This window comes from Carcharhinus amblyrhynchos, chromosome 31 (genome assembly GCF_965287045.1).
Source record: "Carcharhinus amblyrhynchos chromosome 31, sCarAmb.v2.hapA, whole genome shotgun sequence".
Classification (NCBI taxonomy): Eukaryota; Metazoa; Chordata; class Chondrichthyes; order Carcharhiniformes; family Carcharhinidae; genus Carcharhinus; species Carcharhinus amblyrhynchos.
Genome location: NC_137354.1, coordinates 6,590,735 through 6,607,035, shown reverse-complemented (window position 1 = coordinate 6,607,035; position 16,301 = coordinate 6,590,735). Strand labels below are relative to the sequence as shown.

The 16,301-nt window shown below is 44.4% G+C and overlaps 1 protein-coding gene across 2 annotated transcripts in view; it reads left to right on the top strand.

Annotated features, from left to right (window-relative positions):
• The window catches only part of micu1 (mitochondrial calcium uptake 1), a 94,756-nt gene extending 80,014 nt beyond the window's left edge, over positions 1–14,742 (top strand). The window contains exons 10-13 of one of the 2 annotated variants that reach the window (XM_080215631.1): positions 1,638–1,775; positions 6,310–6,418; positions 7,624–7,713; positions 13,103–14,742. In XM_080215631.1, the coding sequence (XP_080071757.1) occupies positions 1,638–1,775; positions 6,310–6,418; positions 7,624–7,713; positions 13,103–13,263 (498 nt within the window). In that variant the 3' untranslated portion in view covers positions 13,264–14,742. The remainder of the gene's footprint in view (positions 1–1,637; positions 1,776–6,309; positions 6,419–7,623; positions 7,714–13,102) is intronic. The other variant, XM_080215632.1, reaches the window with a different exon arrangement.
• Positions 14,743–16,301: the final 1,559 nt, after the last annotated feature.

The following is a 16,301-nucleotide window of genomic DNA, read 5'->3' as shown; positions in this document are numbered from 1 at the left end:
CTTAACAACAAATCAGCATTTGACCAAGTGTCACAGCAAGGAGCCCTAATGAAATTGTAGTCATTGGAAATGGGGGGAAACTCTCTGCTTGGAGTTATATGCAGCACAAAGGAAGATGGCTGTAGTTGTTGGGGGTAATCATCTCAGTCCTGGGATGTAACTGCAGAAAAGCCTCAGGGTAGTGTCCCAGGCTCAACCATGTTTGCTGCTTCATCGATGATCTTCCCTTCATCATAAGGTGAAATTTGTGGGATGTTCACTGATGATTGCACAGCACCATTCACACCTCAGATATTGAAATAGTTTATGCCCATACGTAACAAGACCTGGATAACGTTCAGGCTTGGGCTGTTAAGTGCCGGGCAATGACCATCTCCGACAAGGGAGAATCTAACCACATTGTCTTGAGATTCAATGATATTATCACCACTGAATACCCTACTGTCGATGTACTGGAGGTTACCAATGGCCAGAAACAGAATTGGATCAACCATATAAATGCTATGGCCACCAGAACAGGTCAGGTGCTCGGAATTCTGCAGCGAGTAATTCACCGCCTGACTCCCCAAGCCTGTCCACTATCTACAAGGCGCAGATCAGGAGTGTGATGGAATACTCACCCGCCTGAATGAATGCAGCTCCAACAACACATAAGCTCGACACCATCCGGGATGGAGAAGTCCATACGGTTAGTATCCTCATCCAGCACCTTAAATATTCCCCCCCTTCATCACCAATGCACAGTGGCAGCAGCGTGTACCACGTACAAGATGCACCGTAGCAACTCACGTTCCTGTTCTTTTCTTTGAACTTGGTAACTTGATAATTTGGGCAGCACAGTGATTAGCACTGCTGCCTTGCAGCACCAGGGACCCTGGTTCGATTCCTGTCTGTGTGAAGTTTGCACGTTCTCCCCGTGTCTTCGTGGGTTTCTCCGGGTCCTCCGGTTTCCTCCCACAGTCTGAAAGACGTGCTGGTTAGGTGCTTTTGATCTGAACAGGCACCTGAGTGTGACGACTAGGGGAATTTCACAGTAACTTCATTGTAGCGTTAATGTAAGCCTTACTTGTGACTAATAAATAAACTTTTTAGCTTCTCACTCCTGCCCTGCCCTCCTCCTCTCCCTGCTCTGCCCTACCTCCATCCCTGCCCTGCCTGTCACCACCACCCGAGAAACCCAAAGAAAGAATCTTGAATTTACAAACAACAGCAGAAGGAGATGCCTGTTTGCAACACACCCCCACACTTTATGGCTTCAGAAGGATTGACTAGATTAAACATAGCTCCATTTTGACAACTGAACAAGCACCACAGCAGGATCCCAGAATATGAGCGAAGTCACTGGAGATCCATTAGTAAATCAAAGCTACAAAAGAATAGCTTTGAAATTGTTTAGACTGGATTGATGATGTAGAAACAAAGGGTGATAATGTACTGAAATTCAGTAATTACCATTTAATTTTAAACAAGCCTATTTCTTAATTGGCAATGTCTCCAGCTTCCCTAAATAAATGTCAAGCTTAAAAATTGTCAGAAGACTTTTTTATGTCCTACACCAGGTAAATTATCTGTTGTATTAAAATATCTGAAGTTGGTGTCTCATTGTTTCTTTTTCCACCTCACACCCCCAACCCCAGTTTGATCGACATGACCCAGTAAATGGACGGATCTCAGAGCGTCAGTTTGGCAGTATGCTGTTGGCATACAGTGGCGTCCAGTCCAAGAAGCTCACAGCAATGTTGAAAAGCATCAAAAAGCAATTCAAGAACGCAGAGGTAAGAACCTGGCTGATGCCGCAGGGCAGAACAATCAACAAGATCACTTTAGCTTATCTTCTCAGGTGTCCCAGTACACCCGCCCTTCCCAAACAGTTAAAGGAGCTCCAGCTTTGTCGAGATTTTTACAGCAGTTTGATGGTCAGTGGGTCTCAGTTGCTGGCAGTCTCCCCCTCTGAGTCAGAACGTTTTGCCCCACTCCGGAACTTGAGTACATAATCTTGGGTTGGTGCTCCAGTGTCCTGGTAATGGTCAGCTGAGTATTGGAGGTGCTGGTCTTGACAGATGAGCAAAGCATTGTCAATACAAAGGCTGTGACTCTGGTTCTTCCAGAAGACAGGATCTTCAGACCTATTGACACAATCCCTGCCACGGGTTTCCTGGAGGTGGAATCAATGGGAATTCCCATTGACAGCAGCGAGACAAGATCACAAAGGTGGGCCACCTCCTAACTCCAAGAATCATGCCACAGTGACATGGAAAATCTCCCCTCCCATTATATAATGCAAGCTGTTCTGTAGAATTCTGCCCAAGAAGATGTCACTGCCATGTTTGCACCATTTAATTTTTAAACACTGGATTGTATACCATTTACGTATCAATAATGTGTGGTAGTGATCATTGATTATCTAACTAGGTAGCACAGAGGTTAGCATTGCTGCATCTCAGCTCCAGGGACCTGGGTTCAATTCTGGTCTTGGGTGTCTGCATATTCTCCCTGTGTCTGCATGGGATTCCTCCCGGTGCTCCGGTTTCCTCCCACAGTCCACTGGTTAGGTTCTCTCCAGTAATAGCATCTAACCATAAATGTGTGGGGTCACAGGGATAGGGAGGGGAGAGGGCCTGGGTAAGAATCGGTGCAGACTCAATGGGCCGAATGGCCTCTTCTTCACTAGGGATCCAAGATATGCAGGCCATGAGGAATGTAGAGCTATTGTGTTCGGTAAATGTGCAGAACAGACTGCTATTAGTTGTTTGTTATCTTTCCACTCAGTTAGTTGTGGCTTAACTGACCTCTTATGTGCTTTTTATGTTACAAAGGGCATCTTTGATGTCTGCCTTATCTGCACACCAGAGCTCCCTTAATCCGATTTTCCGTTTAAACTCTTAGATGTTAATTTCCTTGCCCTATTCTTGTTACTGAAACCTCTTTCTAAAGACTCTTTAATTGATCTTTCCTTTGACATTTTCACATAACATAATAATTCACAATGCCTCCAGAAGTTAATATAATGCCGGGATAAACATAAACTCCGAACTTCTATTACTTTGCCATCTCTGAATCATTTATCAGGTTACGGCCAGTATTCAAGAATAGGGGAAGTGATTTATCGCTCAGCAATAGCATTTTCACTGCCGCTGGGACTTTTTATTGTGTTGTGACAGCAAATTACACCATTCATGGTAAGTAAGGAAAGCTGCAAGCTTTATCATAGCAATTCACTCAGCCCAGTTAAAAAGGTGTTCCCCATTTATTTATCTTTGGGATTCCATTCCAGGCAAGCTGTAAATGTTTTGATTTTTCAGCTTAACCCTGCTGCTTAAATAAATTGAAATAGGTTTCTTGGGTTGACACAAGAGTGAGTCCCTTTCACTGTACTCCTGGCTGGAGCAGAGGAATAGATGAAGTAAGAGCCATGCCATATCACACAGGCTGCTACCAGTTCTCTCCAGTAATAGCATGGAGGGACAGCAACAGGGGTGGCACGGTGTCACAGTGGTTAGTACTGCTACCTCACAGTGCCAGGGACCCAGGTTCTGCTACCCAGGTAGCAGACCTGTGTGGGTCACTGTCTGTGCAGAGTCTGCACGTTCTCCCCATGTCTGCGTGGGTTTGCTCCAGGTGCTGCAGTTTCTTCCTTCAATCCAAAAGACGTGCTGGTTAGGTACATTGGCCATGCTAAATTCTCCCTCAGTGTACCCAAACAGGCACCAGACTGTGGCAACTAGGCGATTTTCACAGTAACTTCATTGCAATGTTATTGTGACAGTAATAAAATAAATAAATTTCCACCAGTTAACATAATTGGAATTTATGTACGTAACAAATGGTACATTTCAGCAGTAATTCCAAATCATGGTAAATTTAGTCCTTCCTTCGAGTAAGTGCACATTCCAGTTGACTCCATATGTAAAGTATATGATGTACACCACTCAGACATGTCAGGGCCAGGCTTCTTCTCCATTTTTTGGGCAAGAATGGAACTGTAGTGGCCAAAAATATACTGCACCACTTAGGGCAGCACAGTGGTTAGCACTGCTGCCTCACAGCACCAGAGACCTGGGTTCAATCCCTGGCCTTGGCTCAGTCTGTGCAGAATCTGCACAATCTCTCCATGTCTGCGTGGGTTTCCTCCAGGTGCTCCAGTTTCCTCCCATAGTCCAAAAGATGTGCTGGTTTGGTGCATTGGCAATGCTAAATTCTCCCTCAGTGTACCGGACAGGCGCCAGAGTGTGGCGACAGGGGGATTTTCACAGTAACTTCATTGCAGTGTTATTGTAAGCCACTTGTGACTAATAAATAAACTTTAACTCAAAGCCAATATCCAGCTCAGTGCCAGTTTTGTCACTGGTGGTAAACTGGCAAGCATTGCTCTGGACAATTAGTGAAATACCAGCCTTGTAAATGCCATCAGACACATTTTTTTGTGCTGATTTTTTTTGTGCCTACATTGTTTTGAACTGTCAATTGAATTAACCAAATGTTTAGAGTTATAACGGAATGCTATATTGAAGAGAACAATTGCTATTACAGTGGTTCTGTTAATGCTCCTGTGAAGCACCTTGGGACATGTTACAATTAAAGGCACTAGTTAAATATAGGCTGTTGTTACATGAGGCATTTTACTGCCTATTTTGTGCTGCAGCGCAACACTTTATCATCGCTTCTTCCTGTTTCTGTTTTGAGTTCTTCTGTTTTTACTGAATTTCATTCTGGGTGGTCCCAGTCATCGTGGTTTGTTGTGTCACTGAAATCTGACTCCCAATCTGTCAAGATTGTGTAGACAATGACAGGACTCCAAGGTCACCACGTTAAGCGAAGTCAAGAACTGGCTCCTACCAGGGTCTACTTAGCAAGTCCTGTGGTGATGGAGAATTGATGATGGGGACAGGGCTGAGAGCCTGGGAGCTCCAAGTCCAGAGCAAGATATTGCTAATGCTGGAAAAACTCAGCAGGATGTTTCATCTTGTCAGAGAGTCTAGAACTAGGATGCTTCCACTGCCTTCTTTGGAAGAGTATCACAGAGCCACAACCTTCAGAGAAATAAAGTTCTCCTCACCTCTGTTGTAAAACTGTGACTCCTAGTTCTAGACTCACTGACTAGAGGAAACAGTCTCGCAACATCCACCATGTCAATACTCCTTAGGATCTCAAAGGATCTGATCAAGTCACTTCATACTCTTCTAAACTCTAGTGGATACAAATCTAACCTCTCCAAATTTTCCTCATAAGATAACCCACCCAATCCTGATATTAGTCTAACAAACCTTCTCTGAACTGCTTCTAATGCACTTATATTGCTCCTTAAATAAGGAGTCCAGTACTATACACAATAATCCAGATGTGGTCTCATCAATGCCCTGTACAATAGAAAGGCTAGCCTTCCTACTTTTGTAATCAATTCCCCTCACAATAAACAATAACACTCTATTAGCTTGCCTAATTATTTGTTGTACCTATATACTAGCCTTGAGTGATTCATACACTAGGGCACCCAGATCCCTCTGCATTTCAAAGCTATGCAGGAACCACTAAAATATCCATTGACCTCCAGCAGGATTCTCCAGTTTTGAGGCGAGCACAGCCAGGGAATCCCACCCAGTGTCTTAAACATTGAGAACTGTGGTAGATACTTCACAGAGGTAGAGGGACAAAAATTCAGGCTGAGTTATAGAAAGAGATATTGATAGAAGACCAAATGCTTGATTAAAATGATGGGCTGTGAAGAGAACCTTCAAGAAGGAAAGGGTTTGGGGCAGTGGACAGGCTTAAGAAGGAAGATTAGAGTACCGGGTCAAGGGAGCTGAAGGCACGGCCGCAGATTCATAATAGCGTTCAAGTCAAAGCTGCAAAGCTCCCGCAAAAAAACTCTGCCTCTCTACCTAATCCAAGTTCTAGAATGGCAATATATATGTATTAAAACAATTGAGATTCATAATATCTGCACAACTGTAAAGTCTGATTAATATCTAAATGGAATAAATGGGTACAAAAGGAACATGCAAATGCAAGACACTAAAAGTGTGGCTAGAGATTTGAGAAATAAATTTCTCCAGGATTGTGGAACGCAGCAAAGGATTTTTGGATCAGTGAATCTACTAATGGGAGCTGGATTGATTATAAAGAATTATTTTATTTCTTGGGTGTTGAGGGGGAAATCTAATTTTGCTTAAAGTAGGTGCTCTGTGGAGGGGGAAGCAAAGTCCCATAATAGAGAAATTAGACTGTGGACCCTGGATACCATGATGGCTCAAATGGTTCCTTTTCACACTAGAGCCCATTTGACTTCAGCTCATTTCCTTTCTTCTCCAGGGCATCACATTTGAGGAAGTGGAGAGCTTCTTCACTTTTCTGAAGAACATTAACGATGTGGACACAGCACTGAGCTTCTACCACATGGCCGGGGCCTCAATTGATAAAGGTACCATGAAGCTGAAGATATTGAGTCTCTCTGGAGTTGAGCCTGTGCAAATGTAGAAAACAGTAAGAAGTCTCACAACACCAGGTTAAAGTCCAACGGGTTTATTTGGTAGCAAAACCACTAGCTTTCGGAGCATTCGCTGCCCCTTTGTCACAGCACCAGGGACCCGGGGTTTGATTCCTGAGTTGAGTCATTGTCTGTGTGGAATTTGCATATTCTCCCTGCGTCTGCATGGGTTTCCTCTGGGTGCCCCAGTTTCCTCCCACAGTCCAAAGATGTGTGGGTTAGGTGCATTAGTTCGTGGAAGGGGCAGCAAGCGCTCCAAAAGCTAGTGGCTTTTGCTACCAAATAAACCTGTTGGACTTTAACCTGGTGTTGTGAGACTACTTACTGTGTTTACCCCAGTCCAATGCCGACATCTCCACATCAAATGTAGAAACCCATCCCCCGGTTCTCAGAATATATTGGTGGAACTTTGTTCTGCTTTCATTTGGGAAGTGATCAACATATAAATTGGACAGCCAGGTAGGGTGGCTGAAACGAGATATCCAAGTAATGGATATACATTTTAAAGAACGCTTTTATGTTTCCGACCGCTCGCGATTGAACGAAGTTGATGCATGTGATGAATTGAAGCATGTCAATTGAGTTTGTATTGAAAATTTGCAGGTCCTCTTTATAAATGAAAACCTTGAGTGGGTCTGACTTTGCCTGTTGTGATTCAGCTTATAATGTCACAGAATCTTGAAGTCCCCACATCTTTTTGCTCATGCACCTCAAAGCAGGTCCTGAGCAGTTTCCACAGTGGCGCAGTGGTTAGCACTGCTGGCTCACAGCGCCAGGGGCCTGGGTTCGATTCCCGGCTTGGGTCACTGTCTGTGTAGAGTTTGCACATTCTCCCCGCATCTGCATGAGTTTCCTCCCACAGTCCAAAGATGTGCTGGTTAGGGTGCATTGGCCATGCTAAATTCTCCCTCAGTGTACCCGAACAGGCACTGGAGTGTGGTGACTAGGGGATTTTCATGGTAACTTCATTGCAGTGTGAATGTAAGCCTACTTGTGACTAATAAATAAACTTTAACTTTACATTAAAATTAGAGGATCAGGATTTTCTGTATTCTGAAGTGAATGCTACGAGTAGCTCAACAGATGCAGCCACAGAATACTTTGTTCAAGAATTCTAACCAATATCTTTTCCTAAACAGCAACCATGAAGCAGGTCGCCAGGACAGTGGCACGAGTGGAACTTTCTGACCATGTTTGTGATGTCGTCTTTGCTTTGTTCGATAGCGATGGTGAGTGAACCCAAAGAATGCCTGAACATCTCACTCCATTCTAGCTTCGAGTTTCCAGTCTCCACTCTTCCAACTCTGGTTCAGGGGGAAACTTTCAGAAATTTCTGAGACAAAACTGCTCTGCTTCCCTGTCTCTCTCTCTCCACCTTTCAAAGCCTTTGCAAAACATTCCTCTGACTCTGCTTTTTATCAGCTCAGTAAACTTCACACCCATTTCCTGCTCCCCTTGTTTTCTCCCCACGTGAAATATGCTATAAATCATAAGTATTTATCTCTTCAATTAAGGGATCACCTTGTCCCTAAGTCACCTTCCCCCTTCTAATTGGAGCCAATGCTTGGTGAGCCAAGCATGTATGTACTGAACCCAAGGTGATAATAGTCTCCCGTGACTCCAGTTCACTAAGCCCCACATTGCACCTCTGTGATTTGTCCAACTCCACTAATCTCAGCTGCATCATCAGAGCTTTGTTGCATCTCTCTGACTAATTTAGCAGGTGAAGTCTGCATTGGGAGTTGAAATCTGGTGTCATCTGACATTTGGCTTTGGACCATCTGGTTTTCCTGCCAAGCCAGGAGTGCATAAAGCTTAGGGGGTAGTAAAGTCACTGGACTGGTAATCCAGAGGGCATAGCTATTGCTCTAGGGACATGGCAGATGGTGGAATTTAATTCAATTAATGAAATAAATCTGGAATTGAAAGTTAGTCTCAGACCATGTAACTATTGCCAATTGTCATAAAAACCCATCTGGTTCATTATTGTGCTTTAAGGAAGGAAATCTGCCATCCTTACCTGCTCTGGCCTACGTGTGACTCCACACCCACAGCAATGTGGTTGACTTGAACTGTACACGGAAATAGCCAAGCGAACTAATTGGTTCAAGGGCAATTAGAGATGGGCAACAAATATAAAAGCAAAATCCTACAGATGCTGGAATCTGAAACAAAAACACAAAATGGCAGAAAATCTCAGCGGGTCTGGCAGCATCCATGGAGGGAGAACGGAGCCACTGCTTCAAGTCTGGATGACCCTTTGTCAGACCTAATCCAACAAATGTTGGCCTTGCCAGCAGCACCCACGCCCCATGAAAGAATCTTTTTTTTAAACTTAAGTGAACCCATCTGTCCTCAAATCCTGAATGAACTGGTTTTGCAGAGGTTCAGGAATTCGAGAACTGATGCTCCGCTCAGCCCAAAATAGTCTAAATGCTCTGAGGTTTGTGTACTAACACTGTACATTGCCTACTATGGTGGACAAAGCCTTGCCAGCAATACAAATGCAAAACACTGCAGCAATCTGAAATGCAAAAGGAAAATGTCAGAAAACCTCATCACATCAGACAGCATCTCTGGAGAGAGAAAAAGAGTTAACGTTTCAGGTGATGGTCTTCATCATTACTCTGTTTTTTTCTCTCTCAAGATACTGTCTGACTTGCTGGACATTTCCACCATTTTCTTTTTCATCTCGAGGAAATACATAGTTATAACTTCCAGGATACTGCGAGGCCTGGATAGAGTGGACATGGAGAGGATGTTTCCATCAGTAGGAAAAACTAGAACCAGAGGGCACCAACCTCAGGCTAAAGGGACAATCCTTTAAAACAGAGATGAGGAGGAATTTCTTCAGCCAGAGAGTGGTGAATCTTTGGAACTCTTTGCACAGATGGCTTTGGAGGCCAGGTCATTGAGTGTCTTTAAGATGGAGACAGATAGGTTCTTGATCAATAAGGGGATCAGGGGTTATGGGAAAAGGGGATGAGAAAAATATCAGCCATGATTGAATGGTGGAGCACACTCGATGGGCCACGTGGCCTAATTTTGCTTCTATGTCTTTTGGCCTTATGAATACCATCTTTTTAAACTAAAAGGCCACCCATTAAACTAGCTCACTCCACTTGCCTGCCTGACCTAGATAGGTGAATAGTCAGTTGAGAAAGATTAGGGCTATGCAGTAGCTATGGCTGCAAACACCTGACTCCAACATGATAAACTGACTTCAAAATATTCCATGTGTTGGTTTTTCTAAAGAAGCAACAAATTTATCATATTTACACAAATTTTGAGAAAGAGATTTAAGTAGATGGGGAGAATATCTTAACTTTTAGTTAACACCACAATGTTTCCATGTATTGGACAGACTTGCTGCAGCATTTGGCTGACAGATATTGCAGAACTGTATGGGTCTTGGTGATATGTGAGGATTTACAGTGTATAATGCAAAGAACAGTACACCACAGGAACAGGCCCTTCAGCCCTCCAAGCCTGCGCCGATCATGATGCCTGCCTAAACTAAAACCGTACGCACTTAGAGCCCGTATCCTTCCATTCCCATCCTATTTGTGTATTTGTCTAGATGCCCCTTAAATGCCGCTATTGTACCTGCTCCCACCATCTCCCCAGGCAGCGCTTTCCAAACATTCACTACCCTCTGTGTAAAAACAAAACTTGTCTCACACATCTCCTCTAAATTTTTCCCCACGCGCTTTAAACCTATGTCCCCTAGTACTTGACTTTTCTACCCTAGGAAAGAGCATCTGAACTATCCACTCTGTCCGTGCAACACTTAATAATCATTTAAAAACTCAGGAAAGTGTCCAGTTCGTGCACTGGGCTGTAACTCTGGCCTTTACGTAGGAGCCCTATTTGAGTTCAGTGCCTCCAACCAGGCTTCCTGACTGATAATTGCAGCTGCTAATCATCCTTGATCTCTGTTCTAAATTTGTCATTCGCGACCTTGGTCCAATGCCCCCTCATCCCTGCTCTTCCTGTGGATGTACCTCAGCCATTGTTCTTGGCTTACGTTATCTACACTGCCATGGGTCTTGTGAAGGTTGAAGTCAAAGTCTTCCTGGTGTCTCAGCAGTCTGTCCACTTCACCCTTCCCTTGATGTAGCACTTCAGGCCTAGGTGGTCCCCGCGTGTTGCAGCATCCTGAACGACAACTCCAGCAAATTCCCAACAAAACCTGAGATATCTTTGGTAGCGGCAAACACACACTTACCAGCAGTATCTATTTCATCAGCATCCCTGACTATACAGTAACACTAGAGGTTTGGAGTTTTGGTGCACTGCTTGAGCCTAATCTGAGCTTCCATTAATATGTAGTACATTGGGCTTCTCCATATTGAACTACATCAGTCCAGCTGTGAGTTCTCTCTCTCACCCTCTCCCTCTTCTCGCCGTCACCCTCACTCAATTTTTTGCCCACTTCCTCCCTTTTCCTAAGGATCTCAGCCATATCCTCTTTTGGCCAATCAATTCCCCCTTCCCCCTACTGTACAAATGTTTCAGCATGGTCCCTACATTGGTGTGCTGACAGCTATTAAATACTTCCTTCCCTTTAGCTTGTAAATGTTCCGTATTCATGCCTTCTTTACAAGAAAGCGGAGTATTTGAATTTGCCCCTTTTAGATAATGTTGATCATTGTGTGATTCTGAGGCAGCTCGTCCCCTTAGTTCTTTCTGTTTCCATTAAATTTCTGATCATCGGTGCAAAGGACTTCCCCCCATTCCTTTTCCACCACTCAATGAACGGGGTTGGCCCCCTTGCAGTGTATATTTAATATTGTTCATTTCATGAGCACAGGAGAATAATGATCCTTGTACAGTGCCACGTTACTATCCAATATAACAAAAAGCATTGAGTGTAAAATCCTGATTTAAATGCATTGGCTGGCAGCAGGTCCACTAGTTGTGGTAATGTGCTGATCTCCTTTTTAAACTAATGAAATGTTGGAAAATCTAGAAAAAAAATAGAGTCCCAGTTTTGTTTTTGCTGCAGGAGCAGGATCTGACATCTGGTATCTGAAAAGATTAATGATCAGGGAGAAATTCTCTACAGAAATCAAGGCAGCATTTAGCCCTGCCAGCTGTAAATTGGGAGAGCCCTGGAGCTCCTTGTTTAGCAACTCGGTAACTGGGAAAGCTGGCGCCTGCTCTGACGGAGTAAATGGGTTGAGCACATCTCCAGTCTTGATGTGGAGGAGGCCATAATCCAAACCTCTGGGAATTGGGTAAACAGACCAGACACAATAACACAGAGCTCTTGCTGCCCAATACACATTTTACATTTTTCATAAAGACCAGCCTGCTCAGAGAATGAATTGACAGCTACAAAACAGACCAGTGGCAGCCCCTATTCACCGCACAGAGGGGTTCAATTGCCAGAGAAGGCAAGTTACAAATGAGGAATCCGAGAGTGAGAAAGGAGACTTGGGTTCGTAGAATCCCTACAATGCAGAAAAGGGCCGTTTGGCCCATTGAATCTACACTGACGCTCTGCCCAATTCCCTGTAACGCAGCAAATTTAGCATGCCCAATCCATCTAACCTGCACATCTTTGGGGTTGTGGAAGGACGCGGAGGAAAGCCAGAGAGAGAATGTGCAAACTTCACACAGTCACGTAAGACTGGAATTGAGCCCCTGGTGCTGTGAGGCACCAGTGCTAGCTATTGTGCAGCCCAAGGGCGGCACAGTGGTTAGCACTGCTGCCTCACAGTGCCAGGGACCCAGGTTCAATTCCTGGCTTGGGCCTCTGTTTGTGTGGAGTTTGCACATACTCCCTGTGTCTGTGTGGGTTTCCTCTGGGTGCTCTGGTTTCATCCCAGTTTGAAAGACGTACTGATGAGGTGCATTGGCCCAAACAGGCGCCAGAATGTGGTGACTAGGGGAATTTCACAGTAACTTCATTTGCAGTGTTAATGTAAGTCTTACTTGTGTCTAATAAATAAACTTTAAAATCAGAATTGGCAGCACAATCAGCGGAAGCGAACTGACATTCGGGAGAAATGGTAATGCATACATTTTGCTTGTGTTTGAGACTGGGAAGTTGTCTAAGCTGTAATAGCATTCACTCAAATAACTGCTTAGTATGTCTCTGCTGTCGGAGCTTTACATGGCAACTTGTTCAGTTACTCAGACCATAAGACAGAGGAGCAGAATTAGGCCACTCGGCCCATCGAGTCATCTCCTTCATTCAATCATGGCTGATATTATTCTCATCCCCATTCTGCTGCCTTTTCCCCATAATCCCTAACCCCCTCATCAATCAAAAACCTATCTATCTCTGTCTTAAAGACACTCAATGACCTGACCTCCACAGCCCTCTGTGGTAAAGAGTTCCACACATTCACCACTCTGGCTGAAGAAATTCCTCCTCATTTCTGTCCCTTCACCCTGAAGTTGTGCCCTCTGGTTCTACTTGGATTCTTTTGACCATTAAATCCTGTGTGACCAGTAAAGTAATGTTACACTGCAGTGGGACAGAATAGTATAATTCAAACGTTCCCATTGCAACCATGCCACCACTTTTGATTCCCAAATGCAAATATTCCCAAGCCTGCAGATAGCCTTTGTGGATTATTGATTTGAGGATTTGCAAATGTCTTCCAGGAAATGGGGAGCTGAGCAACAGGGAGTTCATCTCCATCATGAAACAGCGCCTGATGCGAGGACTGGAAAAGCCAAAGGACACCGGCTTCACACGACTGATGCGCGCCATGTGGAAGTGCGCGCAGGAGACTGCCTGGGACTTGCCTTATCTAACCAAGTAAAGGGAAGCGACAGTAGCTCAGTTAAACAACAACCAGGAGCAGCTTTAGCACAAGGAGCGCCAAGAATTGTCAGGGTGACAGAACTGGGATGCCTTAAACTCATGGGATGTTAAGATGCAGCTTTGATTTTCAATTAAGTTTCATGTTATCATGTCAGATCCGAGCACACCAAAGTGTTACTCTGTAGACTTTCAAGGAGCAATTCGCTTTGAAAAGACATGTTAATCTAGTCAGTTTGCTTCTATCTGTGTGCAACCAGTACTGGCAACAGATTGCTCCCTCATTCATTTATTAAGCTCAAGCACCATAGAAGTTGCCAGTTTCTTCACCAGAGACTGTTCTCAGATTGTTTGGTGCCACTGTGAGTGGGCTTAATTATTCAGAGTTTCACTCCTGAACAGATAAAATGGCCACAATGACTTTTGTACAATTTATGGTCCCAGTGTGAGTCTCTCGCATGCAATGTGCATTTTGTGATCTGAACACCTACCATGAAACACAATACATGCCTGAACATAATCATTTTTCTTCCCAGTGAGAGAGGGACTGGGGCTGGAGGGGGGAACACATATTTAATTAATGTAAAAGGACTCAATTCATCTGCTGCGTGGACTCCTTTGACACTACCAATCCCTGAGTAAGGCGGGGAGTGGGGATCACCATTCCGCCCCAACCACTCAATGGCCACTTTACACAGAGAGCCAAAAAGTTGCAAGAGAGGACTTTGAGATGGAAAGAATGAGCTTGCTGCAGTGCATTGGAACAGCACCTCCAGCAATGCAGCAACACCTGACTGCAGCACTGACTTGTCGCACCTGGAGAGGGGCTTGAAGTCAGTTGGCTGCACTCCCATCTGAGGTGAGCTGACACTGGAGGTGAATCATGGACCTGGCACTGCATATTGTTTGCATGCATTTGATACTAGGATCTTATATAATCAGTAAGTGTTCTATCCAAATCATTAACCCTCTGCTGACTGCTTTTCATCACATCTCACTTAGTTACTGGATCCTGTTGACCATGAGTTCAATGGTTGTAAATGTTAGAACGTTATGGCACACAGGAGCTTTCTCTCAGGATCATTTTCCCTGCTATGTTTTTCCCAGTGAGCTGCCTGTCGACTAAGATTTTCTGTGTTCTGGGACAGCTTCGCCCTTAAGATGCTGATGTTACAAATAAGAACATAAGAAATAGGGGCAGGAGTAGGCCATCTGGCCCTTCGAGCCTGCCCCGCCATTCAGTAAGATCATGGCTGATCTGTCGTGTCTCAGTTCCACATTCCCGCCCTCTCCCCATAACCCTTAATCCCCTCTCTTATCATCAACCCGCTTCTTAAAAATATTTAGCGAGGTGGCCTCCACCACTTCAATGGGCAGAGAATTCCAGAGATTCACCACCCTTTGAGTCAAGAAGTTCTTCCTCAACTCCGTTCTAAACCGCCCCCCCCTTTATCTTGAGGCTGTGCCCCCTAGTCCTACTGTCCTTTCTGAGCGGGAAGAGTCTCTCCACCTCTATCCTATCCATCCCATTCATCATCTTATACGTCTCAATGAGATCTCCCCTCATTCTTCTAAACTCTAACGAGTACAAGCCTAGTTTATTCAGCCTCTCCTCATAGCTCAACCCCCTCAACTCCGGCATCAGCCTAGTAAACCTCCTCTGCACTCCCTCCAAGGCCAAAATATCCTTGCGTAAGTACGGCGCCCAAAACTGCACACAGTACTCCAGCTGCGGCCTCACCAATGCCCTATACAGCCGCAGCAAGACCTCCCTACTTTTATATTCAATCCCCCTCGCTATGAAGGGCAGCATCCCATTTGCCTTCCTGACCACCTGCTGCACCTGCAAGCTGGGTCTTTGCGACTCATGCACAAGGACCCCGAGGTCCCTCTGCACCATCGCCTGCTGCAGTTTTTCTCCACGCAAGTAATAATCCTTCCTACCAAAGTGTACCACCTCGCACTTGCCAACATTAAATTCCATTTGCCAGTTCCTGGCCCATTCGCCCAGCCTATCTAGATCCTTCTGCAGACTCTCCACACCCTCCGCACAATTTGCCTTTCCACCAATCTTGGTGTCATCAGCAAATTTCGGCACCCTACACTCGGTTCCCTCCTCCAGATCATCTATATAAATAAGTAATTGTATAATCTGCAGATAGGATTTGAAGCAGCATCTTCCATTTGTCTTAATTGTCTGCTGTGAAGCCTTTATCTTCAAACTTGACCATCTTCCTTCCTACTCAGTTCCTGGGAGTCAGAGACTGAAAATTCTAATTCAGTTCTGACTCGATGCTTGTTACGGATTTGAGTGTTTGCCATTACTGTTCCAGCAGTGACTTTAAACTTCCCGCTGCTACGGTTATTTAGAAGAGCATAAATTACTAGCAAGTAGCAGCAGGCAAACCTTTAAAGCGCTTGCGCTGCAGTCCTCTGTTAGATGTTGTGGATGGATTTGTACAGAGTGTTCATTTATAGCTCTTGGGCGAGGAGTGAGTCTTTTTCAGACAGTCCTTTAGCAAACATGAATGTCAAAACCAAAAATCAAAGCCTGAAATAAATATTTTCCCTGAGCTGTCTCTTTATTTTATAGTGTGTTTAATTCTGTGTGTTCCATCCAACACACGGCAATGCGACGAATTGTCAACTCTTATTAAAGTCACTGTTCGTAGATGAAGAATCTGGACCCATTCTATTCCTAAAACATGAGTTTATTCACAAAACCACAGACTTCCCTTTTCCTCTCCTACAACAGTGTAAGCTGATTCTTGAGAATAATTCCCCAATCTTCCCTCAGCGATAGCTGCTTTCACTTACAAATAAAGCATGCCTTTGATTGTAACATGATTCGAACCGGAGGCTCAGCGGCACAGTGGTTAATGTATGCATGCCGTATATTGCTTTTAAAAGTGCTATAGTACTGACCTTTAAGCTCCTTAGGACATTAAAGGCACTATGTAAATGCAGACTGGTATTGTTGTTCACTCCTGATGCTTCAGACAACACATGAAAATTCGTGAACATCAAAATTCTGCTGTT